Source organism: Drosophila guanche, unplaced genomic scaffold (genome assembly GCF_900245975.1).
Source record: "Drosophila guanche unplaced genomic scaffold, DGUA_6, whole genome shotgun sequence".
In the NCBI taxonomy this organism is placed as follows: Eukaryota; Metazoa; Arthropoda; class Insecta; order Diptera; family Drosophilidae; genus Drosophila; species Drosophila guanche.
In genome coordinates, this window is record NW_022995754.1 from 2,434,953 (window position 1) to 2,461,183 (window position 26,231).

The 26,231-nt window shown below is 44.7% G+C and overlaps 1 protein-coding gene across 17 annotated transcripts in view; it reads right to left on the reverse strand.

The window, feature by feature from the left end:
- Positions 1 to 26,231, reverse strand: part of LOC117588880 (hemicentin-2) — an 83,590-nt gene that overhangs the window by 33,845 nt on the left and 23,514 nt on the right. For 15 of the 17 annotated variants that reach the window (XM_034280405.1, XM_034280404.1, XM_034280399.1 and 12 more), the window contains exon 2: positions 1,515 to 2,069. In XM_034280405.1, the coding sequence (XP_034136296.1) occupies positions 1,515 to 1,644 (130 nt within the window). In that variant the 5' untranslated portion in view covers positions 1,645 to 2,069. Of the gene's footprint in view, positions 1 to 1,514; positions 2,070 to 12,351; positions 12,547 to 26,231 lie in introns of those variants that run through there. The other 2 variants (XM_034280406.1, XM_034280390.1) reach the window with 2 other exon arrangements.

Here is a 26,231-nt window from a genome sequence, read left to right on the forward strand (position 1 = left end):
CCGAACCAAGTCGTAGTTGGGAGTCTCGCAGGTCAGCCGCCTCGAAACAAAGCTGGGAAAATGTTTCCTTCTCTCTCTCTCTCTCTCTCTCTCTCTCTGTCTTCTCGTGCTGCGGAAAGCATTCCGTGAATGCATTTCCCATGCAGGGAGCTCAAAGCAGGCCAGAAGGTACTCCACAATAGCAGCAAATAAATGGCTGTGTACAGCGGAAAGAACAGCCTCTAGGCGGAATAGCTCTGCAGAGAATTTACAATATTTAATTAAATGCATAAGATCGTCATTCAGCTTCAGCTTCAGCTTCAGCTTCCACTCACTTTCTCACACACAGCACTCACTCGGAAGAGGCAGGTACTAGCCGCGTCTCCTCTCAGTTGGTTTTATGATCATCTCGCGTGTGGCCACACAATTCCATGCGTCACTTTCTTATAATATGTTTATTCCGCTTTGCCCAGCACACACACACACACACACACACACACACACTCAATTTTGGGTTTAATAATGCCCTTGGGCATTGAGTTCCATTTTTTTGTGTCTATGGAAATGTCTCTAATGAGATTCCGTAAAATGTAGAAAAAAGCGCCGTAAAATTGTTGACTATTATAATTGAATATCTTTTTTGTCGCTGCCCGAAAAAATGGAATACAAAGGCCGGTGCAGGAGGGGGGGCATAATAATATTTTCCATGTCCTTGCTCGCTAGCAATTCGACTCCTCTTTTGGCATTAGCCGCGACAAAATGCAACAAGGAGAAACGCTAAAAAAAAAAACCAACTCGTGTAGTTGCACCATGGAAAAATGGTAAAAAGAACAAAGGGGCAAAAGGGGCTTCAAAGGGGATGGATGGGATGCAGTGCTGAAAAGTGACGGCACAGGACGACCAGGACGATGTCCCAGACAGAAGCCGATGCCAAACAAATGCTAATGAAAAAGCAGAAAAAGATCCACAAACACTCGAGAGAGCTCCTCTTTTTTGTATGGCCCTTGCCACTGTTTCCATTTAACATTTTGTCCGTTTTTTTTTTTCCACTAGTCTGGCTAAATTAATAATAGAAAGTAACGAAAGGCAAGGCAAGGCGCTGCGAGTGTATAATTAATTAAATAATAAGCCAGCGCCCACCCGTGTCGAATATTCCCCTCAATCTTTTGCCTCTTTAAGGCTCTCGTTTGCTCTGCTCATTTAATATGCATGATCCTGTTGCTGCCCACAATGCAGCTCGTTACCATTTCATGGACTGCACACTATTTTAGGGTAAACCAAAAACATTTGTAATATTTGGCCACTCCCCCGTGGAAGTGCTGCATGTGGCAGCATAATTAAAACTCTGTGCTACGCATGTTGCACGAAATTCCATAATTTTGTCCATTTAGGCAAAAACCAAACGATGGCAAAAACCAAACCGTGCCAAAATGCAACGCATAATTAATGCACCAAGGAGAAGCTGCAGCCTGCAAATTGTGCGGCTTAATTTCAATGTATTGTTTAGTTGGGCTTATAGTGGGATCAGTTCTTACCGAATTGTGCACTGACATGGCCCACAAGTGCCAGGCAGAGTAGCAGCAGCACTTGCAGTTGCAGTGGCATCGTCCGGCATGGGGACTTCTTGGGTTTGCCGCCGCTGTGTGGCAAGCGTCTCAGCAGCATGTTTCCAGTGTTACAGACAGTTGTGCCGCCAGTGTTGTTGAGTGAGTATTAAACACCTGCTTACGGATTTGTCCACACTCACGAGCATTCAATATTTCTGTGTGTGTGTGTGTGGGGGGGAGCGGTGTATTGTTGTGTGGGTGTGGGTGTGGGTGTGTCGCTCGAGTCGCTTCTTTCGTTTCACAATTTCTGATTTCTAATTTCTTGTTTTTTTGTTTTCCGTTTCGAAGTCAGTTTTGTATTTCAATTTTTCAGCCGTCGCTTTGGCATTTAGTTGATTTCTTTTTGCTTTCTTTTTTGCTCTTTACAATATCATTTCCTTTTGTTTCACATTGATTTTTCACTTGTACATTATTTGTTGTTGTATTTTGTATTATTACTTTGCCGGTGTCGTATTTCAATCATTGAACATTTAGCACTTGGGTCTGCAAAGAAATCAGAGAGAGAATAATATCCAGATTAATATTGAAAACAAGGAGCAAAAGTCATCTAAGGTTACTATGGAAATGGAAGTAAATGTGTCCACACTTTGGTCTGCACTCTGTTGCTGCTTAAAGGCAGCTTAAATTATTTGAATATTTTGCAATTTTCACTCAGAAATATTTGCCCATTTGTTGTACTCAATATCTCATTCCACACATCCTTAAGCATCCTTGTTATTCGCGTAGTGTAATGGGCGCATTTGATGCCCGCTCGTGTATCAATTACTGATGAAATGTTTGAGTTTCGCGGCATCAGAGGCTGATTTATTTGGTTATCCTCGCGGATGATTGAATAACAATTTCGGGAATATGCCGGGAAGCCAATGCAAAAGCCAATTAATGTGACCCTTGGGTTTATTGAAAAGAAAGCCAAGAAAACAACTTTCCAACAGCAAGCGCCTCCATCACAAATTTTGCTTTATTTGATTTTCTCTCGGACGCACACACACACACACACAAGGAAGAGAAAACTGGTCAAAATCAGGCCAAACATTGTATTAGTTCTTTCCGGCGCAATTTCCTAAAAGTATGCTCCACAATATTTTGTAATTTCTTTCACATCTTGTTGTTGTTGTTGTGTTTGTATTTGTATTTGTATTTGTGTTTGTCCAGCAAACTCTTGACTATTGGTTGGGTTGGGCTGGAGAGACGGCAATGGCTTTGCCGATTTGTGTATTTTCGAGGCCGCTCCGATATTGATTCCAATTTGTGGGTGCATGGGGCAGGCAGACCCCCGAAGGCCATTCCGCTCCGCCATATGCCCCACTGTGTTTGCCTTTGCCTTTTGCTGGCTCTGGTTCCCGCTGCCAAGCGCGAACGAAACGGGAAAAATAAATAAATCCCCGAGTATATGTATAGAGCAAGGCAGGCGGGACCAACAAACACTGAATAGTATTAACAAATACTCAGCCAAAATGTTGTTTTCCAATGTGAAAACGTGACTAGCGCGGGGCAGCCACTGAAAGCCACATGAAAATATTTATGTATGCCAACGCACACATAAATTTATATATTTTGCCCATATGCTAGACTAGATATTGGCCAGACTTGACCAATATCTGGCGTCCAATGCAGAGCCACTATGCCATATTTTTCACACATTTCGTTTGAGATCTTTGGTGTACCGGGCGGGAGGAATATGTTCGATACTTTATGGATCATTTTCCCAGCGCCATAAAGTATATCAAAATAGTATATAGAAACCCCAAGCTATGTCTCCCTGCGCAATTTATTAACGCCTCCAGAGGAGCAATGGCGGACAGCAACAGCCTTCAGCTATTGAAACACAACTTAATAATCATCTTGAAGTCATTGCGTTTAAATGGCTGTCAGAATGGGCTGGCCCCAACCAGAGGGAGAAGCATCAACAATGTCTAGCTTACTAACTATCTGTCCATTTCCCTTGCCCCAGCTCTCCTTTGGGGGGGGGCCACCTCAAGGATCTGTTTCCGTGCGGACATACTTGATTGACAGCAGCTTTTTCTGCTCGGGGGAAGCCATTAATCAGCTTAAGCAGCCGGCGCGTGCGAAATTAAAATATGGCCAACAGAATCGGGCGCTTGATGGCCAAATCAAGTGGCATCAGGTAGCACAATAAATATCTTAACAAATGCAAAGATATAACTGGAAGCTGTCCTGGCAGCATGTTTGCTTTTTATGACAGAAAATAAAGTTGGAATGGCGAATTCTGTTAGGTAAATTTTCGTAGCTGCTTTTACGCTTTTTCCGAGTGTCTAATTTTTGCCACGTAATTTATCTTTCTCTATCTCTCTCTCTCTCTCGGACAGACATGTTTGTGTGTTGCTTCATTTATTCTCATCTCTCAACTCATCTGCGAGACATTTCTCTCGCTTTTTTTTGCCACCTTTCCTCTGCCAACCGTTCTTTTTCGGATCTCTCTCTCTCTCTCTCTCGCTCTGTGTGTATTTTGTGGCCGATTCCGTGTGTCGGCCTTGTGGCCATTCAACTGTGAGAGAGACAAAAAACGGACAGGGGAAAAACACAACACATAAAAAATTATTCCTGTTTCTTTTCGTTTCTTGGCTCTGGCGATTCGACTCGACTTTTTGCTCAAACATACATGAGACTATGAGACATGAGACTATTGTGGAGCGGAATGGGATTGCATATAGCTAAATGATGGAAGGAACAAACGGTTCTAGTCGCGTCGACAATCGTGGGAAATTAGGCAGAAACATATTTAATGCGATTTTCTTGATGAGATATCGTTTAATGGGCTTTTCTGTTTATTTTTTTGCCGAGTTTTTTTTTCCCCCCCAACATTAAGCCAGAGGAAAGTGGAAAAAAATATCCATCTATGCCCTGCCATAACTTTTACTCGTCCTCTTTTTATCGATTCGAATGGATGTTGGTAAAAAGATGAAGTTCGTCAGACTAATGTACTCGTAGATTTCTCCACATTATTCCCAGCACTTGAATGCCGATTCCGGGTGATTACTTCAAAGGGAATTTTCGTTGGCTCATAAAACCAATTAAAGGCAGTTAAGATATTTGTGTGGGAAGTCAGAGTCTTTCTCCCAGCCCAGACAGACAGCTTTCTCCCGTAAACGGCTCGTTAAAGTGGCATCCGCTGTGACTTGGGGAAATCGGAAATCAAACAAGGGAAATCCTAGCTGCTTCCCGGACTGTCTGCAGTGTTTAGCTCTCAGCATTTTAATTAATGAATCGCGAATACACAACTTTAACCTGCAGCAATAAATATTGAGCGAGTTATGCATGCGTATGGAGGAGGCATTCAACGACTTGTCGACACGTGAGAGGCGCATTAAATAATTTTCCAGGTGGCATCATACGAATTCACGGGAGGGACGAAAGCGGTTTGGACCTCTCACAATTAAGGAGAGGATGCCCCGCCTCGAGTGAGTGAAAATATATCATGAGTGGCCACACTTTTCACTGTGTGGAGGCTAAGCCAAGAGTGGATGGATGGATGTGGCCTCTGCCACTGCCACTTCTGCCTCTACTCTGTGGTCTGCCGTGCAAAGACAAACCCATAAAAATGTCACAATTCATCAACGACGCTAAGTAGTTTCATGTTTTTTTTTGTTTTTTTTTTGTTTCTAACGTCACGAGGAGAGTGGCTACAAATTTGTTGAGCTTTTAGCATGACCTCAGTGAGCTTTTGTTTCCTCTTTCTCTCTCTTTCTTTTTTTGTTTTAAGACTCCACTCCTGCATGGGGAAAAAGGCCAGCATCTTTTTGGCTAGAAGCATGCAGCATACGAGTGTGGGATATAATCGTTTGAACTTTAATGGAGCAATGTCCTGACAACATCATCAGCAGCAGCAGCAGCAGCAGAGCAACCCCAGCCCCAAGCCATAACCCCCACAAAACTTCTTATCAAAACAGCAATCAACAACTTTTAATAATTTTCCATAGATGGAACAGCAAAACAGACTGGCGACACACACACACACACACACACACTCTCCTGATGCCAGCAAATAAATGTAATCTTTTTTATCGATGCGTGCACCCACTGCGACCCACTAAAACTAAAAAATAAACCATACAAAAAAGAAAATGCAATGGAAAATGGAAAATGGAATATGCGGATAAAATTTATACGCTGAATGTGTCACAAAAGCTTTTAAACAATTTTCACCCAAGCTCCTTTTTGCTTTCTGCTTGCCACACTCTATTTTTTTTATTGTTATTTTATCTTTTATTTTAAATGCATTTATGGCGCTTTTTTGCGTTTTATTTTTGGCGAGAAGCTGATGCATTTCAGTTCAGTTTTTATATTGTTTACGCTATTGGAACTTTTCAGTTCTTGTCGGTTTTTGGTGCTGTATTTTTTTTGTTTTATTTTTTGGAGCACTGCGTGTGCGAATCCCACAACAAAGTTGGCTCCGGTCTGAGGGGTGGCACGAATGAGTGTCTGTTGGTGGGTCTCTCAACGAGAGACCAGGGAGAGTGCGAGAGAGAGACATGGCAAAAGTGAAATGGTTATCGCGCTTGTTTGATTTAATTTATTGGCTTAGCGCCATTGTGGCCTGATGTGCAACACTTTACACAACACTTTTTCTGTTTTTTCTGCTCACCCCTCGCCATGCCACTGCTAGCTGGTGGTGTCTGTTGGGCAAGGACGTTCCCTGGAGTGCCTTTTTGGTGGATTGGGTGGTCTGCCGCTTCTCGCTTCTCGCTTCCAGTCAATCTACTCGGTCTGCCGACTTTATACCCCATAGTGGTTGCATGTTGTTGAGTTCTTATATGATTATTCTTTTCATTTTTACCCCCGCTCCTTCTGTGTTTTGCCTTCTCTGATAAGAGCTGCTGATTGCTGGCTTGTCTTGTGGGAAGCGCGGCTCATCTGTGTTTGAGCTGCGGCAAAATGTGCTTGTGTGCCCACAAACTGAACACACTGATCGTTCAGCCACACAGCAAAAGTTCGCTAATAAGAAATTGTAAAAAAAGGTAATAAATTCACGACATTTTCCACTGCCGTATGGCAATTGTGCTTTTGGTGATTAATTTCCAATTTGTCGCATAAAACAATGCCCCAAACAAGTGGGGCACTTGACAAGGGTTTTGCACCCCGTTTTGGGACCACCCTTCGCAAGGGTTCTTTGTACTCTCTTTGGGGGTAGGAAACATCTAACAATGGGAGCTCGAATTTTATTAAATTATAACTTTGGAGTACTGGGAGCCATGTAAGCCATTGTGAAATTGATTTCGCCTTAGACTTGACAATGTTTTTATGCACTACACTGGACGCTCACTCGGGTCTCTCGAGCACACATTTCCATTCCCATTTCGGGGTGTCTGAGAAAGCTTCTCCATGTACACAAATGTCATTCATTGAAGTTTGATTCGGCAGGCCGTAAACACTAAGGAGTCATCAAGAGTCACGCACATTCCAGAGGATTTGGGGGCCCGGAAAGTGCCACACATGTCACAATGCTGTGGGGAAGGAGACAAGCAGCAGCAGCAGGAGCAAGAGCCGAAGCATGTTCCTGCTCCTTTTGACATTTGCTGCCAAAGTTGATATTATTAATTTACAGCTCGCGTACACACAGACACAGGCAGACAGACGCATGCAAAGGCTCCCACACACATGGGTGGGCAGGGGACTGGGGCAAGTGCCGCCCTAAAATATGCCGCACGCATTTTCTTGGCTTTCGAATTTTATCGACGAACGGGAGTCATGTCACGGCTGTACGGGGAGGGGCTGAGAAGTCACACACTCTGGGGCCATAATCATAAAATCATTTTATTGCGTTGGCAATTTCATTATTTAGGATTTTAATGTAATTTCTCCCCAATGGGGAACGAGTCGAAGTCGCTTTTTGCTGGATAGGCAATTGCTGGGGCGGAGCGGGACGAAGCGGAACTTGGATTCTTGATAATTAGCTGGCGCGGTCGACAAAAGTTGCAGCGTAGAAAAGTTCGACGTGGCCCCAAAACAATTTCACTAATTAATTTGCCAAGTATTTTTATTGTGCTCGCAATTCTCGAATGTGTGCTTAAGCCCAAAGAGTTTGCGTGTGTGGCGGCAAAAAAGAAAAGGTAACACCAGATAAGGATACACAGGGTAACACTTACACACGCTTCGACCTTCTCCTGGTAACACACACACGCCCATAAATGTTGATTAGAATGTGGCATAATAAATTAAACGTCGTATGTCGCGAAACGGAGCCACAGTTGAATGCATGTTTTTGGCTAATTCATCAACCAACAAGCAACTAAGTTTTTCGAGTGGCAAAACAGCGAAAAGGAAACCGCAAGAAAGTGGCACAAATGTGGCAACTTCTGTGCAACACACATCTCGAGTCTCCGATTTACATTGCCACAAAGACCCTAATTGGACTCAATCACTTCGATTGATATTTCTTTGGCTTGGAAAAATATCTTTTGATGCCACTGATACTGGCACATTGACTCATGCTGATGATGATTAAGTGTATAGAGTTTCTTTGCCCTGCTTATGGCAATTTCCGNCTGTCTGTTGCTTCTTCCCCGTCGTGTGGTTTTTCCTGTTGTGGGGGGTGGGGAAATAATAGACGACAAAGAAAAAAAAGGAAGATTGGGGGGGGGGGGGGGGGGGGGGGGGGGGCAAAAAGAAGAACCCTAGAACAATGCACTTGCAAAATGATATGCAAGCGAGAGAGACTGCAGACAATGCCAAAAATGGGGAAAATATGATGCATGGCTAGGCGGTTAGCGAGGGGTTCCTTTCGGTTGTTCTGCCGCTGCTGCTGACTGTTTAGTTGGCAAACAACGCGCTGCACAACGCCTAGATGCAGACTACAAATTTCCAGACCAGACATTGGGCAAATAATAAATAGTCCGACTAGTAGGATGTAGAAACTACAAACACACAGATACATATACATATTGTATGTATGAAGTTGTTGGTTGTGCAGCTGGTAAGGCAAAGGAGCAAGCAGCTGAAGGAAAAACTATTTCCACAGCCGTCAACATCATCATTATGAAGTCGTATGACACATGGCTCATATGGGTCTCCCCCGGAGATGGATGGAGACACGGACACAGACACTCCTCTGCCCCCGGTTGGTGGGTAGGAAAACCCCAAATGAAAAATATCGTTTAATGCGGTTTTCTTTGTTGCTGTGTGGCGATGGCTGGCGGTGGCCTTTCGGTCTCCGTTGCCTTTTGTTTGTGCAGCAATTTATGACATGCAAAATAGAAACCGAAACAAACATATCGAAAGGACCATGGGGATAACGGACAGCGGACAACGGACAACGGACAATGGACAGTGGGTAAACATGTCCATGGCTTTAACCGTAATGCGTCCCGCAAATATTTATGTGGTCAGAAAGCCTACGAATGTGCGTGTGTGTGTGTGTGGTGTGTCCACCCACTTGGGGGTTGAGGCAGGCAGAGTCCAGCCCCGCGAATGGGGATTTGTCGAATGGGGAGATCCCATTAATATTTTTATTCGGTTTACTCCAATGTTATTACGATTTTGTGTCCGCTGGGTAAATGTTTGATGTTCGTTCGCTTGATACATTATTTTATTCTACTTTTTTGTTTAGCCCATTTTGCCGGTAGCAGAGATACACTTGTGGCTGGCTGGCCGGCTACGGGCGGACAGGCACACTTTGATTGCGCGACAAGCGCATTAATTGCTTTTTTATTTGCTTGTTTATCGTTATCGCATACACAGACACTCATACATATATTTGTTGTCATGTTATGTCCTCGTTACTGGTTCATAAATACGCCAATTTGAATTACTAAAGGCTACTGCAGAGTATCCACTGCCAAGCGCTGCCAATTTGGTAGTGAAAATAAAATTTAATACTTTTCATTTTCCATTTACACAACACGAAGCAGAAAAATCCGTTGGCACGAGAGAGAGAGAGAGAGAGAGAGAAGAGAAGAAACTCAATTACAACTTTGGGCAGTCAGCAGAAGATTCCCAAGAAGCAAACGGGGAAACAGAGAGGTCGAAATCAAGTAAGATCTGGGGGGAAAAAGATCCGAGAAATTGAGTTGCGCGCTTTTAATGGTAATTCTCACCCTCTCTCTCTCTCTCTCTCTCTCTCTCTCTGCCACACTCTCCACAGACCTTGGGAAAATTGCGCCAAAAGGCGTAGCCCTATCCGTAGTCGTAGTCGCAGCTCTGGCTGCGACTCTTTCGTTTTCCGCTGTGGCAATTGTATTCTGTTTTGGCTTGGTCACGACAGGTGACGAAGCGGAGGAGGGCCGTAAAACCTTTGAGCTTTTTGTTGTTCTTTTCTGTTGATTTGTGATTCCAAAAAGAGGAGAAAAAAAAACAACAGCAACTCTGCTGGATTGCGTAGAAAATTAGAAAGAAAGAAACTATGCAGAACGCGTGGGAGCCAGTGCCTGAGAGAGGCGAAAAAGAAAACATACAAATATTCTCTTTGGCAGACATTTTCATTTTGACATGAAGATGGGAGATGGGAGATGGTAGATGGGAAGCCCAGTCATCCTTTCACTTTAAACAAGACTATAAGACCCGGTAAGAAGGACTTGCTCTTTGGCCTTCTCATCCGCTTGATTGATTGCACAAATGAAATAAACTAAACGACGTGGCTGGCGGCACACCTGCAAGTATGCTACAATTTACTCAGACTCTCTGACTGTGCAGAAATTGTATTCTATCTCCATTGAAAATAAACTCCCCTTGAAGTGAAGCAGGAAGCGGCATGGCAGTCGAGTTGAATTTTCGAGTAGGTAAGAAAACTCCCCTCCCATCCGCCTGTAATTGTAACAAATGAAGCGTCTTGGCCCATGATAGATACTTGTTCTTGTTTGTGGATAATAGAGTTTACTTTTAAGTAGCTCAACGCATTATTCGATGATTGATTTTATGGATAGGGATATGCTGGCACAATACTCGCATGTATTTATGGTCTCATTTTCCCAATTTAATTCACTTGCACAATGAGACTCTGAACATTTGCATAAATAAATCCATAAAATGAGCAAACCTCTGATTCTGATTGCACTTCCAATTTCGTATGATTTATAATTTGGGATTTATAATATTTTATGCTGCATAAATTACATTATTTATTATTTCATTTTCTATTTATTGCATTTTTGCCGTTGTACTCGCTTTTTCCTTCTTTTTGTTGCCGTTTTTGTTGCACTGCGAAAGGCTTAAAATGTCACAAAAATATATACAGAAAATAAAACAATTCATTTTTAACGTTAATTGAATCTACGTCAATGGGTTCACGATTATTTGTGTTAATTTTTTTAAATGGTAATTACTTTTGGCTCTCAATAAGCGAATATACATATGGCGTGTACTTTGTTGTTCTTTGTTTTTAAATATTGATATTTCTAATCATTAACAGAATTGAATTTCAATATAATTATGTATCAAAACATGATATCCCATGGAAAGTAAACATTCTACACAATATTTTCAATAATTGCAACCATTTTGCAACATTTGGGCCGGGTTTAACCCTCGATCAACCAGCCAAATCTGCACCCACGTGCACTTGTCTCCGGTGTCTCCATTCGGAGCAGACCGTCATTGTCCGCGTCGTCGCATGTGGTCATTAAAGAAATTTCCGTTGTGGCCATCGAACCGTGAATTAAAATGTGCACCAACCTGTTCCCGTTCCTCAAATAATTCTTTTTTCGTTGTCTTTCCTGCCCAGGCAGAACAGGCAGCAGGCAGACCAGACCTCCTGGAATGGGGACTTTTTGGGATGGAACAATAACGAAAAAGTTATTCCGTTTGATTCCGGTGTCTGTTTTATACACCCCAGGGAGAGAGAGAGAGATGTTGCTGCAGGTGGTGATGCCACCGCGTAACCATAATATCCATATTGACCAATGTTTTACACAAATTTATGTAGGAGTTTTTATTGTGTTCAAAGGGAAATCTATCTGAAAAGTTCTAGGAGTATTTGTTGCTCCAAAGATGTGTCTGTACACAACTTTGGCTGCGGCATTATTTGTACACACATGTAACCCCGATTTTAGTTGGCTTTTCCGACATATAGAATGTATACGTATGTTTTTTATTTGACCAGACATGACACATATTTTTTCTTGAATTTATATACGAGAAATAAGAAAAAAATCATTGCGCGCTATTTTTAAAAGCGGATTCGGCTATGATATAATTTTCTGACTAGTCGTAGACCCGCGACTTCTGTTTAGCCGGCACAGATCGTCGCATACGTATCCCATGCACACGTATAGAGGATGTATAAAGAGATTTTCGGTTTTCGCTTTTAGCACACATTTTTCAAACATTCGCTCATTTCGAAAAGAATATTTTTCGTGCTCAATGTTATGGCTATGACAACATTTTCAGATTTAAATATATATTTTCATCGGTGATTAACTTGTTGCTGCTGCCGAATGCCACACGAAATTATGTTTAAAAAATTATTATAATTATAAATCAAACAGAATATATTTTCTTGTAAGAGTTACGAGGAATAATCGCGAGGGATATTCTATTTTTTATTTTTGACCGGAAGCCAAGTTTTCAAGGCCAAAATCTGTGGCTAATTCCGTGCACATCTGTCGTCAGAGAAAGTCTTTTGATGGAAAATTATAGTTCTACCATTTCCCTTGGAAATTGTATTTTCAATCGGATATGTAGATATATATTTTATATATATGTTCAACCTTTTGTTTTATATATATTCTTCACTCTCTCTCGCTCGCAATTTTTTCTAATTTAAATTCATTTTTTGTTGCTGCTGTTAATCTCGTTTTGTTTTCGTATTCCTTACTTTCACGTTGCTCTTTGGTTTGGTTCCGTTTAATGCCACACCATTCAACAAAATTATTATTTGTATTTCTTTTGGTTCACACGCGTACGACGACTCGGGGCAAGCCGTGGGGCAAGAGACCGACAGATACAGATGCGAAACCGGCAGTACGTCCACGTTCTCAGCGCACGGCGTTCAAAATGAAACTGAAAATACACTCGAAGGTGGCCAGAAGCCAAAGCCAAAGAGCCAAAACGGTAGCAGTCGACGTCAGCAGCGACGCCAGCAGCGCTGCCACTGCCACTGCCACTTCCACTGCCTTGGCGTCAGTGGCATGTGGCAAGTGGCAGAGACAACACTGCTACGCGAAGCGGAGAGAACCAACCAACCCCTAAAGTGGCTCCCGCGCGAAGCTAGCGTCGTCGTCGTCGTCGTCGTCATCGTCGCTGCTGCGTTCCCACAGCTGGTGGCTGGTGGCTGGTGGCGGTTCGGTCAAGTGTTTTGGGCCAGGCCAACAGCGTTACCGTTGGCCACATGTTAGCCATCTCTTGGAGACTTTTTCAGCGGCTTTCAGCTGCTACAACACATTTGACTTTGGCATCTGCGGCTGGCTGCTGCATCTCCTGCTGCCGGTTGTTGTTGGTTTGTGCGCTAAATGCCAAAAGTGCTCGCAATTGAATGGCTAAATTGTACAGAATTGTACCAAGATCCATTAAGGATTATTGTTAAGTAGTTTTGGCTCATAGATCATAGAACAAAACTATCACAATGTGGGTGGAAATATCTCTAAATAGATCGTGGATCGTGGACAATCTTGACCTTGGAAATTGACATGAAATGAGGCGCATATGTACTACTGGGTCACACAAACACCGACAGAGACACCGCAGATTGGCCTGCTGGAGCTGCATATATCTGGCCCGATTTTGTGCTGATTTCTTGCCATATGCCAAACGTTTTAGAATTTGTAGCCCCAGCAATTTCGAACGATTTACGCTGTGTTTATTTTTGGCGCTCAACAAAAAGACAAGAAACAAAACTCACACACACAAATCGAGAAGGAAAGAGGCTAAAACCAAAGCTGGCGTATGGCCAAAGCAAACCAAAGGCACTGCCGCCACCACACTCTACACTAAAAACGAAAAAAGTCTCCAAAAAAGAGACAAGACAGCGGCGCTGCCAGAGAGCCGCCAGAGAGAGAGAGAGAGAGCGAGAGAGAGAGAGTCAATTGCTTGGGGAGACATGCGAAGAATGAGCATAGCAAAACAAACGCGACGATAGCGTCTTGTGTTACAGGGTGGCGGGAACTGTCTGACACCTGTGCCTGTGCCTGTGCCTGTGTCCTTCCCTGCCCCCAACCACCAGAACTACGCACGTTCTGCCTCCACACACACACACACACACATCATGCGAGTGTATCGAAGGTTTATTAATGAGGCACGGGGGGTTGCCGCTACACCGCTGACGCAGCACACGCCTCCACTCTATAGTGGAGTGGCAGTTGGGCAGGTGGCATCGACTTCTTGCTACCTGTGGACCACATCGGATGTGTGTGTGTTTGTGTGTGTGTCCAGCCTGCGGCGGACCCTCTTTTGCTGGTAATTGAGTGCGCGGCAGCTTGTTGTATTATTTATGTTTCACTTGGTTTGCATTTTCTTTGAGTTTATCCCCCCAGAGAATTCAACTTGGATGTCGCAGACTGAGATGGAATCAGGGAATCCAAGCAGGGACTCTTTACCAACTCCAATCTGTGACTCTTTGCCTCCTTTTTAGCACTAATTCAATTGCCGCAAAATGGGAATTTTACTTTTAATCCTTTTCACGGCACGCGACAAGAAAATTGTCGCGCACAGGCAAAAAGCGGGACGGAAAAACGGCGTGAAAAAGGGAAACGCAAATGAAAATCATTTTATCCACGCACTGCACAGTGGGGCCCAACACCTTGTAGCCGATTTTCTATATAGTCGAGGAATCTAGTCTGCAGCTTGTCGGGTCGGGTGCAAATGTTGTGTTGGCAAATGTTCGCGCTTCGTTAGCTTTAATTCCTGTAATTTGCTGCAACGATGTGCCAAAGGGCGGCCGCCAGACAAGGATGTTGGCAACTAGAGAAAGCGGAAGGAAACGAAATGAAACGAAAGCGAAGAGTGAAAGAGTGAAAGAGTGAAAGAGTGGAAGAGTGAAGCACAAATGTCGCGACATTTTCCGCAAATCTAGAGAGACGCTGAATGGGAAATGGCAATGGGAATTACAGTCAGTGCCACGACCTACCGTCTGGCCCTGAGACGTAGACCGAACCGACCACCATTCTTCGCCAAAGGAACTTTCGCTCTCGCCTGAGCAAACAAACCCCCCCCAGCGGCAGGAGCCCCCACGGGAGCAACCTCTTGCTTTACCGCTCGCTTAATATTTAATGACCAGCACTCGCCGTGGACTACAGAGAGAGAGAGAGGGAGCTGTGTGCTCTGTAATTGCAAAATGTTTCGCCATAGAATTTTATTTACATTTTCCATGAGCTCTCCATAGAGTTTTCCACCCTGGAAGCGTTCGTCTTCAGCTGGGAGTACTGGAGAGTAAGGCCTGGGCTGCGTTTCTAATGTGATTTTCGTTTCATTTGAAAGCATTTCATTTTGCAAGCTGCCAGATGCGTTTTGTTTCCACAGAACGTAAGCCGCACCCTCCGGATAATGAAGTGTACGAAGAAATTCTACCAAATGCTCCCCAGTTGCCTCTTTCTCCTTTCACTCCAGCTCTATTTGCACAAATGTTTGTATGTTGGGGTATGTGTTAACAAGTTAAGAGCCAAAGGCTTGGCCATGTTTGATTTAAGTTTGTTGAGTGTTGCAACACACAAGGATGCTGCAACAAGGGAACATGGAAAAATCATGGCACAGCCACATTTGAGTTGAAACTATTCAAAGAGAGTTTTGTTCATCTGTTCATCAATTCGACTTTTGTGAAATGGAATCATTTCGGGCCATGGCCACACAGACAGCTTAAAATTATTCCAAAAATTCTGAAATTGTATTTAATCCAATTGGGTTGTTTCCGTGACTCCTGAGTTCGCAATTAGTGCTCCAAGTACGGACATTACTCATTCAAAAATTAAGTCCCCAAAGGGGGCGCAGGTTTCTGTGCAGTTTCCACAACTTCCGAGTGCCTTGAAGGAGGAAGTGTTTGTTATCCTCGCTGGGTAAACTTGAATCCTTTTTACATTTAAATGAGGCAACCCCAAAAATCAGAGGCCCAGCAGTAGTTTGGCAACGCGTGGCACACTCTTATGAAATTATTCACCAACCGCACAAAATGCGCAAAAATTTGCATAATGTTGGGGGAAGCCTTAAAAAAAAAACTAATTTAAAAACAAATACAAGCAGCAGCACAATGAGAGGGAGAAATATTTAAATGTTTAACGAATATGATAGAATTATTATTAAAACAAAAAAGAAACGAACAATGCAAAAAAACATTCTTGTATGGCAGCGGAAAGGGTTGACGAGGGAGTGCCACAGATGGGGGGGGGGGGAAAGGTGGAAATGTGGAAATGTGGTGTGGGGGAATACATTGTTTTCATTTTTAATTAAATAAACAACTCCCGACAACGACGACAGGGAAATTTCTGCTGCTGCGAAGTTATTTTTCCGGCTGCAGAACGAAACAGGACGAAGTGCATCCGCCAGGAGCTGGGAAACAACGGAACGGAACGAAACGGAACCCCCGGTACCAGAACAGGGAATGGAAAAAATGCGAAAAAATAGAAATAATAAGAAGAGCGGGAGACGGGGCAAAAGAGTTGCAAAGAAATGGACCACAATGCCAGAGCCCCACTGGGGCGGTAGGAGGAAGCGCAGAGAATAGGACAGGACACGGGCAGGACACAGTACAGGAAGGGGGAGGTTACAGCTACAGCTACAGCTACAGCCACAGCGCCAACTCTGACTCTGACTCCATTGAACGTGAACTGACATTAGGGATTAAAAGCGTAGTATTTTTTCCGGCTATCCTGCCCCAGCAGCAACAACTGGCAACTGGCAAATGGCAACTGGCAACTGGAAACAATTCGCCATTCATTCAGTCATTCGTTCATTCGTTCATTCATTCATTCATTTGAACTGCGCGTGCAACAACTGCAGCGTGCATTGGGGAATCCTTAGCTGGATTCATTAGTGATTTTTTGTTTTGATGTTTTTTATTGTCTCTCCGCAGGATATACTCGTATGTTGGGACCGGGAATTGTCAGCGTTGTTTTCGTCTTGTTGCCAGTTGTTCTATTATTTATTTGTGTGCAACGTTTTTTTTCCCCCCCAGTGCTTGTTTGCTCATTACACACGTCATCATGTCAACCGCCAGCAGCCAGTCCGAACAACCCTTTAGAGGGGGCTTAGAGTGGGTTTGAGCTGGGTTGATTGACCAGCAACAGCAGCAGAGAGACAGAGAGACAGAGAGGGCCATCGAATTTAAATTGAAGAAAAGCTGCCCAGAACAAATGACAGTTCGCTGGGCAGGGGCAAGGCTTATGCTGCTGATGACATGTGTAACTATTTTTAGATTTAATACTTTATTGGCATCCAGTAAAGAGAGAGAGAGAGAGATTTTTTGCAGGATTTTCTGATCATTTTGCCACAAGTTTCCATGGCCATAAGATGAGCTTTGAAGTTGCCTTTCCTGCCTGTCCCGTGTTTAGCCTAAAGCCATTCCAAAGCAATATTCCTGCACCCATAAAAACATGTCCCAAGTCGCTCCGCGGGCTAGTTTTATGTTGGAAAAAGTATAAAAAAAACAAACGCAAGACAGGAGAGGAGAGGCAAATCCTAGAAGCAGAGCTAGTGGCTCATTATACGAGGTACGGTAGAGATTTGGCAGCGTCCAGGGAGCACCCAGAGGGGCTGGCAGAGTAGATGTATGGGCGTGCCTGTTGGGGGTTTTCTCCAAACATAAATCAGAGCGCCGCCTGGCAACTTAAAACGCACGTGCGCCTCGAGAGCAGCAACAGCGGCGAGAAGGAGCAGCAGGAGGAGCTGTGGGGCAGGAACAGCAACGAGTCCTGATATAATTAAGCATCATAACTCGAGGGATATTTACTGGGGCACGGCGAGCTGGGGATGGGGATGAGCATGGGGGCAACCGGAAATGAGCCAAAGCTTCCGCGGCAAGCACGAAACTTAATCAAAAGCTGTTGCCTCTTATTGCTGTGTTATTGTTGCTCCTCCTGCTCCTGCTCCAGCTCCTGCTCCTCCTTGAGCTCTCGAGAGCGTGCTGGCACAAAGTTTAATGTAGTGAAAGATACTTTTTTTTGTTGTTGTATAAACTTTCAAGCGAAAAGGTAACAGGCGAGAGAACGAGATAAACAATGAGAATTACGGCCAAAATGTTGTAAACTTTGATTTGTGGCATACGCAACAAAAATCAGAGAGCTGCCATGCCATGCCCCACATTCTGCAAGTATTTGCTCCGCTCCGACTGCTGGTCAGTGGCCCAAGGAGGGGAAGTGGGTGGAGCCACGACTGGGGCCTCGGGCCACTCGCAAATTGGTAGCCCAAATGGCTGACAACATGTCATCCAAGTCCCTGTCGCTGTTTGATGTGCAAAACGTACCACCAGGCTACAGAAGTTTCATTTTCTCTCTTTCCTTTTCTCTTTCTTCCTTCCTTTTGTGCTTTGCCTTGCCTTTCGTTTCCCCCTTTTGTGTTGAACCTCTTCCGTTGACAAGCAAAAGCAGCAAAGGAAAGGAAAGTTTCGGGCTCCAAAGAAAAATCCAAATTGCCTCGCGGCACTGCACAAATGCAAGACAATGACAAGGCACAAGGAAGGCAGAGAGAGAGGGTGGTGAGTGGTGGGTGGAAGTAGTACAGGTGACATAAGCCCCTCCCCCAGCCCCTAATGTTGTTCTAATGCTTCTCAAAACTTCTTTGAGAGTGAGTATCCAATTTGTGCAAAATAATCGTTATATTTTTCAGGCCCCCATTCAAATTATTTATTCGTAACAATTTCATCTAATTAAAGTTGCTTTTTTCTCTGGTATAAAAGCCATTAAAATTAAACTTTTATTGGTGGCATTTTTTCCCTAGATAAAGCAGGGCAGAGTAATTCAGTTTGTCATTTACTAGGAAAAACCTGGCATACATTTGACAGTGGGCTGGACACGAACATCGGTTCGGGCTGGCTGGCTGGCTGGCTGGCTGGCTGGGGCGGACGGGCAAACCGTATCATTTGAGTCCTTTTCAATTATATGTCGCACTAATTACACGCTTTAAGCCGTCGGAGGATCAGAGGCCGTAATTAAATTCAGACCAACAAAAGCTGTGGCCAAGGGGAGACGTGTCGGGGGCGTGCAGGACAATATTGTAAATTTTCTATTAAGCGAAATTCCCTAAGCTGATTTTGATGTCTGACTGTCAAGCGACAAACAAGAAGAAAGAAAGGATAACAAAAATAAGTACACAGAGAGCAGAACGAAGCATCTGATACACTACGAATAATAAATTAAACTCAAAATAAAAGTTATTGGAGGTGCAGCAGCGATGATATGCCGTGGGACTCCACAATGACTCAACTGCTATGCAAAATCAGGAAAGTGTATGCAGATCTCTGCACAAACTACTCCACAAATTCAAAATACCCGTTTTAGGTAACCAAAAGGGAGAAGGAAGCATCCGCGAGCCGCATAAAATTTGTATAATGTGAAAAAAAGAGGAGAGAGGGAAACAAATTTTTGGCAAGCCCTTAATGCGTGCAAAAAGGATTAAGTCTTACATACCAATAGACATATATACACAAACACACACACATACACTTGCATATGTGTAGCTGAGCAGCAAGGACTCTGCAGGATGCTGCGACATATGTGGGGTTCGGTTCTTCTTCTTGTATGCAAATGTCATTCCGTGGGATGTAAAGCCCCGGCGTCTGCGTCTGCGTCTGCGAGGCGCGCGAGTAGCATACGATTTACATACATTTAAATTTACATGCCACGGCAGCAGCATCATCGACGAGGGGAACGAGTGGCTGCCAAGGGGAGCAGGGAGTGGGGCAGGGCAAACACACGTATTCCAATTTACACGGGACTTTGGCGACAGGCAACAAACATCATTAAGCGGCAAACATTTGCCTCTTTAAAAATCAACCGGGAGCAGCATCCCACAGATTGATTTGCGAGAAGGAGAGAAGGAGTCAGGCAGGGATAACCGTGCAAGTGACAGCCAGAAAACAAAAACGCATCCAACGCGCACGTAGCAGAGCAGTCGCGTCCCCTTGTACCAGCAAACATACTCAACACTCCACTCTGCCACACTGCCACACTGCCACTCTGATTCCTGCTCCATGCCACTCTCCGGAGCCATCTCCGGGGCCCATTTAGAAGCGTGGACGTGGCAGAGTCCTTGCTTAAGTGGCTGCTGTTCCTGCTCACTGCTGCCATTTCATTTATTTTTGCAAATTGATGTGATGTGTACATGATATGACAGAGGTAAGGATACACACACACACACGCAGACGGACACTGACACGAAAGCGGAAACTGACGGGGAGGAGCCAGGAAACAGGAACAGGAAATGTGTAAAGATTCTATGAATGTGTGTGTGCCCCTGACTCCTGCGGTTGCCACTAATTAGATTTCACATCAATATGCGATAATGGGTAAAGTTAATCAATGAATGAATTCCTCCTCCCCGATGTAGATTTACCAATTGGAAAGCTCTTTTTGGGGCAGCACGCTGCAGCTGCAGCTGGCAAATCCAAGTCAAATAAATCCCTGCCACGCCCTCGAACAAATGACGCTCTACCATCCTTTGGGTAATTTCTTATAGGCAGCCTGCCTTTGCCAGCAAGTCGCCTGGCATTAATATCTATATACATTTTTCATCCCTCTCTCGGTGTGTGTGCAGGCAAAGGAGACAATGCAAAGAGCGTCATCTGGCCCAAAGATGTAGCTGGAGCTGTAGCCTTAGCCTTAGCCCCAGCCAGGGGCCAAGAGCCAGCAGCCCCCCCTCCCTCTGGCTGTCGACGCACTGAAGCACTAGAGAGAGCTTTTACATGGCTGGATGGCCTTGCTCCTCTTGGCATTTTTGAGATATTTCATTGCCAGAGCATGATGGCATTCTCCAGAGTCGAGTGGGAGTCGGAGTCGGAGTCGGCTTCTGCACTGCGTTTATTGTGCCTTTACTCTCCATCTACATCTCCGGGCCGAAGCACACTTTCACTTTGTCAACTGCCCGAATATTTCGATGATGAAATTTCTTAAGCTTTGGCTTGGACCTGCTGCATATACTGTATACACATTTATAGCTACGGCATGGCTACGGTTTGAAGCGATTTAAAAAGGGCACTCGGACTGAGGGAGAGTGCGAGAGACTTTCCGCTTTTCGCCCCATCATTTAATTAGCCCAATTAGCGCCCACACACGACGCAGCTGCCATCAGCTGCTGCTCCCAAATTGGACAGAGAGCAGAGAGAATTTACTTTTCGGCTCATTTGTTTCTCGCTGCTGCTGCTGCTGCTGGATGGTGAATGCTGAATGCTGAAAGGTTTATTTGCATTAATCTGTCAAACTAATTGACTTGCCGAGTGGAGACGTCTCAGCTACTTTTGGCCATGCCATGCGCCCTCTCAGTGGCCTTTTCAAGGTGTGTGCGAAATTTAATCAACGTAACTTGACATGGATAAGGTGGGGAGAGTGGTAATGGAGACTGTCGTCTCATTGTAGTTGCTGAAAGTTTGATTGAAATTTCCCTTAGACGTGTCACACATGTGTGAAGGCATCGAAATGTATTTATTATTCTCTGCAACTGATGAGCTCTCATCATTCAACCATCATCTGCCAATGCCTTTCATGTTACAGATTACTCAAATTCAATTCTTTCCGATAATTTGTACAACTTTTTTGGAACAACAATCAGCAGCAGCGAAGAGTACTTCAAAGTTTTCAGCGTTCACCTTCTCGCATTTTGCATCCAGTTCGTTTCCGGATTCTGCTCATTTGCATCTGATTAAAAGTAACAAAGAAACAAAGCAAAATATGTACATAAAAGTTTGGGAACTTGTAAAGCAAGAGGAAAGGTGCCATGCAGGAGTGTGGGGAAGGAGTGCAGATAATTTTAAAATTCAATTTCGTGCCCGGGGAGGGCTGCTCATATTTCACATGAAGGGGAATCGGATACCCCACACCTCGGATATGCTGCGCGTTCTGATAAATCAGCAGCATATCTCTTACATAACAGACATTTGTCAGTGACATGTAAAGGCCCCCACCAGCAGCCTCGGTGTCCCTCACCCCAGCTGTCAGACATGTAAAACTCTCCAAAGAGGGCCTGGGGGAAGTTGGCCCCTTCCCACCGACTTATGACTTATTTGCCAATCAGGAATTTAATGATTTCCTCTCTCTCTCTCTCTCTGAGCATCACTCAAATTATAATTACAGCCAGTGCCAGGCAGGCAGGCAGGCAGGCAGCACTCGAACAATACCTCCTTGGTCCTTTTTCTTTATGCCCGGGCTTTATTCTCTTTTCCGAGCTTTTTCCTTTTCGTTTGATTGCTGCACTTGACATTTGATGCATTTCCAATGGGGCACCCACCACACGGACATCGGAAAATGTTCTCATTTGCCGCACGACTGAAGTTCATTGATCTAAGAAAAAGCACCAGGAAAGGCTCCCAAAAAAAATAGGGAAAACTAGTAAACATATTTTAGTTGTATTTTCTATCAGCCGCAGACATAAACAATGCAAAATCGACACAAAATGCCAGATGGAAAGCAGCTCTAAAGGGATAAACATTCACTTTGAAGAGCATCCTTTCCTCTCCAGCTACCATCTGCCAATTACAATGCAACATTCATGGCTGATATTCGTGCATCTCTTCAAGTGCAGGTCCCCAATGCAACCCGCTCAACATTTCATATTGCTCAATCAGAGTTCGTTCCATCTTTGCCTTCTTCAGAGACTGGTTACTGGTTGGGTGGGTTCTCCTTCCTCGACTGTTGCAGAGGAAAACAAATGGCAAGCGTCGCACCCGAAAGACAGGCGAATATATAAAAATCTGTCAGTTTGGGAAAACCGCACATGAATGTTCCGCCTTTTGTTGCCTTCCACGTAACTGGATGGAGTCCATGTCTATGGTGCATGTCGCTCCCCACACGCCTGCTCTTGGCTGCTGGCACGTCAGATTTGTTTGCGCATCCGCTCAAAGGCGAAGGAGTACGTACGGAATGGCAGGCCAAAGGATTCGCTTGTTCGTTTGTTCGTTTTGCCACTCAGGTGCACGGGATAGCCGCTGACTTGGCAGTCGATGGATGGATGGATGGATGGATGGATGGATGAATGCGGCGGAGGCAGGCACGATACTCGTTCACTCCTCGCTCCATGTACATGCGAATTGGGCACAAACAGTGGCTGGACTGTGGACTGACTCAATGACTGCCAATGCTACTGCCACTGCCACTTCCTCTCGGAATTTTGGACAGTTTGTTTAGCCTTCCAAGGGGATGAGGCCCGAGCCGACCTTCTGGGCTTCTGATGCTGATAAAATGTCTACACAAGAGTGCTGCAGCCGAATCGAATCGTTCTAACCCGTACAGCAGGTGAATTGATTTGATACATTGATATGTATGTACGTTGCCAAAGTGCAGTCATATGTGGAAACTCTGCAATCAATATTGAACAATGAAACAAAACTGATTGCTGCCGAGCCTTAAACTTATTTTTGGCATTTATTTTCAACTGATTGTAAGGCGCTCAAGTTCCCTTAAGTGTTGCCAATTAGTCAGTAAACACACAAAACTGATTACAAAATCTGCTTTTTTCCCAGCAGAACGCTGTGACATCTTCTCGAACTGCTGAAAGAATTCAGTGTTCAATTAATGCTAATCTTGTCAACGGAGACAAACGAGGGGAGAGCCAAAGCTCCGAACCATCTGCGCGTTAAACGAAGCGGCCAAACAATTAACACAGCAGAAACAGAACCGAAACAAAGCAATTTCAAGTAAAAAACGGGAAAACAAAACATTGACAATTGCAAAATCCATTTAGGAGCTGTCCAACAACTAAAAAAAAAAGGATAAATTGGCGATAAACTACCGCACCTGAAGGATGTAGAGGAGGAGTCCAGAGTCCAGAGTCCAGGGTGCGGGGTCGAATGGCGACTTGGCTTTGGCTGATTGTGACAAATAATTACAGAAACAGCAACAAAAGTGTAGCCAATGCAATGTAGCACAGTGTACACTGCGCTGTAGAGTTGCAGCGCTAATTCAATTATCGCTTATTGACATCAATTTGCTGCAAATGAGACACGGCAACGGGAGGAGGAGGTAGGCATCGCGGCATAGGGAGTATTCGCTACAAGAATGGGACCACTGGCTGTATCTGTGTGCAATAGCTTGAAGTGCAATTGACGCTTTTTGTGATTTAGTAGCCAACGTTTTAGATTACCAAATGCGCAGCTAGACTAGAACAACTAGTCCATGGAGCAACGACAGGAGCATAGACAGGGACTGCAACTGGCACGGGGAACACTGGGATGGAACCCTCCCCCTCCGCCCGATGCGAATGGAACAACAATTGCTAATGCGACAACGAATGGAAATGGAAATGCAAAACAGTCGACAGCACCAGGTGCAGCACTCTCTCTCTCTCTCTCTCTTCCGCTCTCCCTCTCTGAAGTTGCCGTAAATAATTCAAGTGCTCTTCAGCCCGTAAAGTGGTTTATGCGCGCCGTAGAGTGCTGGAGGGTGGGTGGGGGGTGGCTTGCCGTTGGGTTTGCTTTTCCATTGACAAACGCTTAGTTTTAATTGCATTAACTGTGATTTATTTGCCTTCGCACGCAGTGCCACACGGCATTATCGAATGAAAATCCCCTCCAGGAGAATATTGTCATGCATCATGTGCGTGTGTGTGTGTGGGCGTGTTTCTGCGCTGCTTGTAGATGGGTAACTAACAAGTAAATTGAAATGCCATATCTAGTCATGGCCATAGCCATATTTCACTTGTTTGCCAGCCTAACAAACATCTTTATTGTGATTGCCACACAGGCTGTGGCTGAGTGAGTGCCAGTTGCACATCATTCAATTTGCACTTTAACACCTGTTTTTCGCCATCCAATTAGACGTTTTTACATGCCGCCCACAAGTCGTTGCACCGCTACATGTCCTTTTGCTACCACGATTCCTTGGCATATTTTTTATATGCACTTTGCTCAGCTGTAATTGCTGGCAGTTTGATTGCAAACAAGCCCGTTTATGGCTGGCTCCGCTCTCCCGGTTGATACTCGCACTGGTACTTCGTATTATAAAATCATTTTTCACACCGCCAAGAGCCAGCTCATGCCAGAGCAGTGCACTGCCTCGGCTGGCAGTGCAAATGGCATAAATAAATAAAACGCAAAATAGTAAAAGAAAAGGGAGGAAGGAGCACACCGTCCTGCTGCCTGCTGCCTGCTGCCTCCTGCCTAGACTTGGCCATAAAATTGGCGTCAAATTACTTTGAACGCAGCCAGCAACGATGGACGAACGGACGGATAGATGGAGGGGAACACTGACGTTGACGGCTTCCAAGTTTCACTCGACGATTGGCACAAGTCTGGGCTGTGGGTGTGGGCACAGGCCGAGTCCTGGCATATTGTTTCTACAGGGGAAAAGAGCGAGAGAGAGGCGGGAAGAGGCCTGGCCTGTTATTGCCATGCAAATTCATCACGTAATCGTTAACAGGCCATACACCCAGTAAAGGGTAGAGGTGGTAGGGGTTGCCTCACTTCTCACTCGACAATTCATTTCATTCAAGTGCAGTGCAAGGCAGTGAAAAGACACACGGCCTGAGTCCCGAGTCCCTGGAACCTCTCTGTGCCCTGTCCTGAGTTCTGACCCTGGACTTGGCAGCACTTCAGCCGACTGCGCCTCCTCCTTCTGCTTCATAGCCACAGCTCCTTCTGGCTCGTAGCTCTGCAGCTCCTGTCATCAGTTGCCAGTTATGCTGCTGCTGCTTCCTTTTGTTTGTGGGCCTCCGCCTCCGCCTCCGCCTCTTCGTCTCTCTTGTTGCATACTCGAACTCGGTGGCAAAGTCAACTCAACTCTCAACTCTTTTGCTGCAATTGATTGTTGACCTTCATGGCATTGCATAAGAGAACTTCGCAGGCAGCGACCATTGTGCGAGATTGCTCGGAATTTACACCTACATTCCTGGGCAATTCTTCATATTTTCCACACTCTGCACCGCACTCCTCTCTCTCTCTGTGGAAATCAACGCCTTTTACAAAACCAAGACACGTTCACGGCACACTTTTCAAAGCGATGCCGACCCAGCCCGACCCGAGGCTCTCCAGCCGGGCCGCATTTTGTGGCGATTTGTAACAATTTTATGCAAATAAATATACACGAGTATAAACAAATAGACGAGTATGTATACAAATTACCATTTTTCAGCAGGAAGAGCTACACAACGGTTGAACGGTTCAACCTTTTGCTCCTTCTCTGTGGGAGTGTGCCACCCGGGGGCGGCTCTCTGTCTGTCGACACCAGGTGTTGCAGATTCAAGACAAATTCTACGATGACAAAAATGTGGCAAAGGAGAGCACAGGGCACAGCATTGACGATTGAATGAATAGCATCTAATGAATGTCGTTCTACCAGTTCCTATCTGTAGCTGTAGCTGTAGCTGTACCCAGTCCCAACCGACTCCAATCAGCAATGTAAATCAATTCAAGAAACGCCATCACTGCCTTCGATTATTTGTTCATTTCAGCTCTTGCTCTCTCTCTAGCTTTAAACAATTTTTAAATTTGATCTTTTGAGCTTTGATACAGTAATAACCCTGCCTGAGCGAGAGTTCAGTTTGAATGGGGTCTGGGGTTACACGGATAGAACCACATAAAAGTGGAAGTTAAGTCTCGAAAATACCAAATGCAATTCCCAACCGAGACAC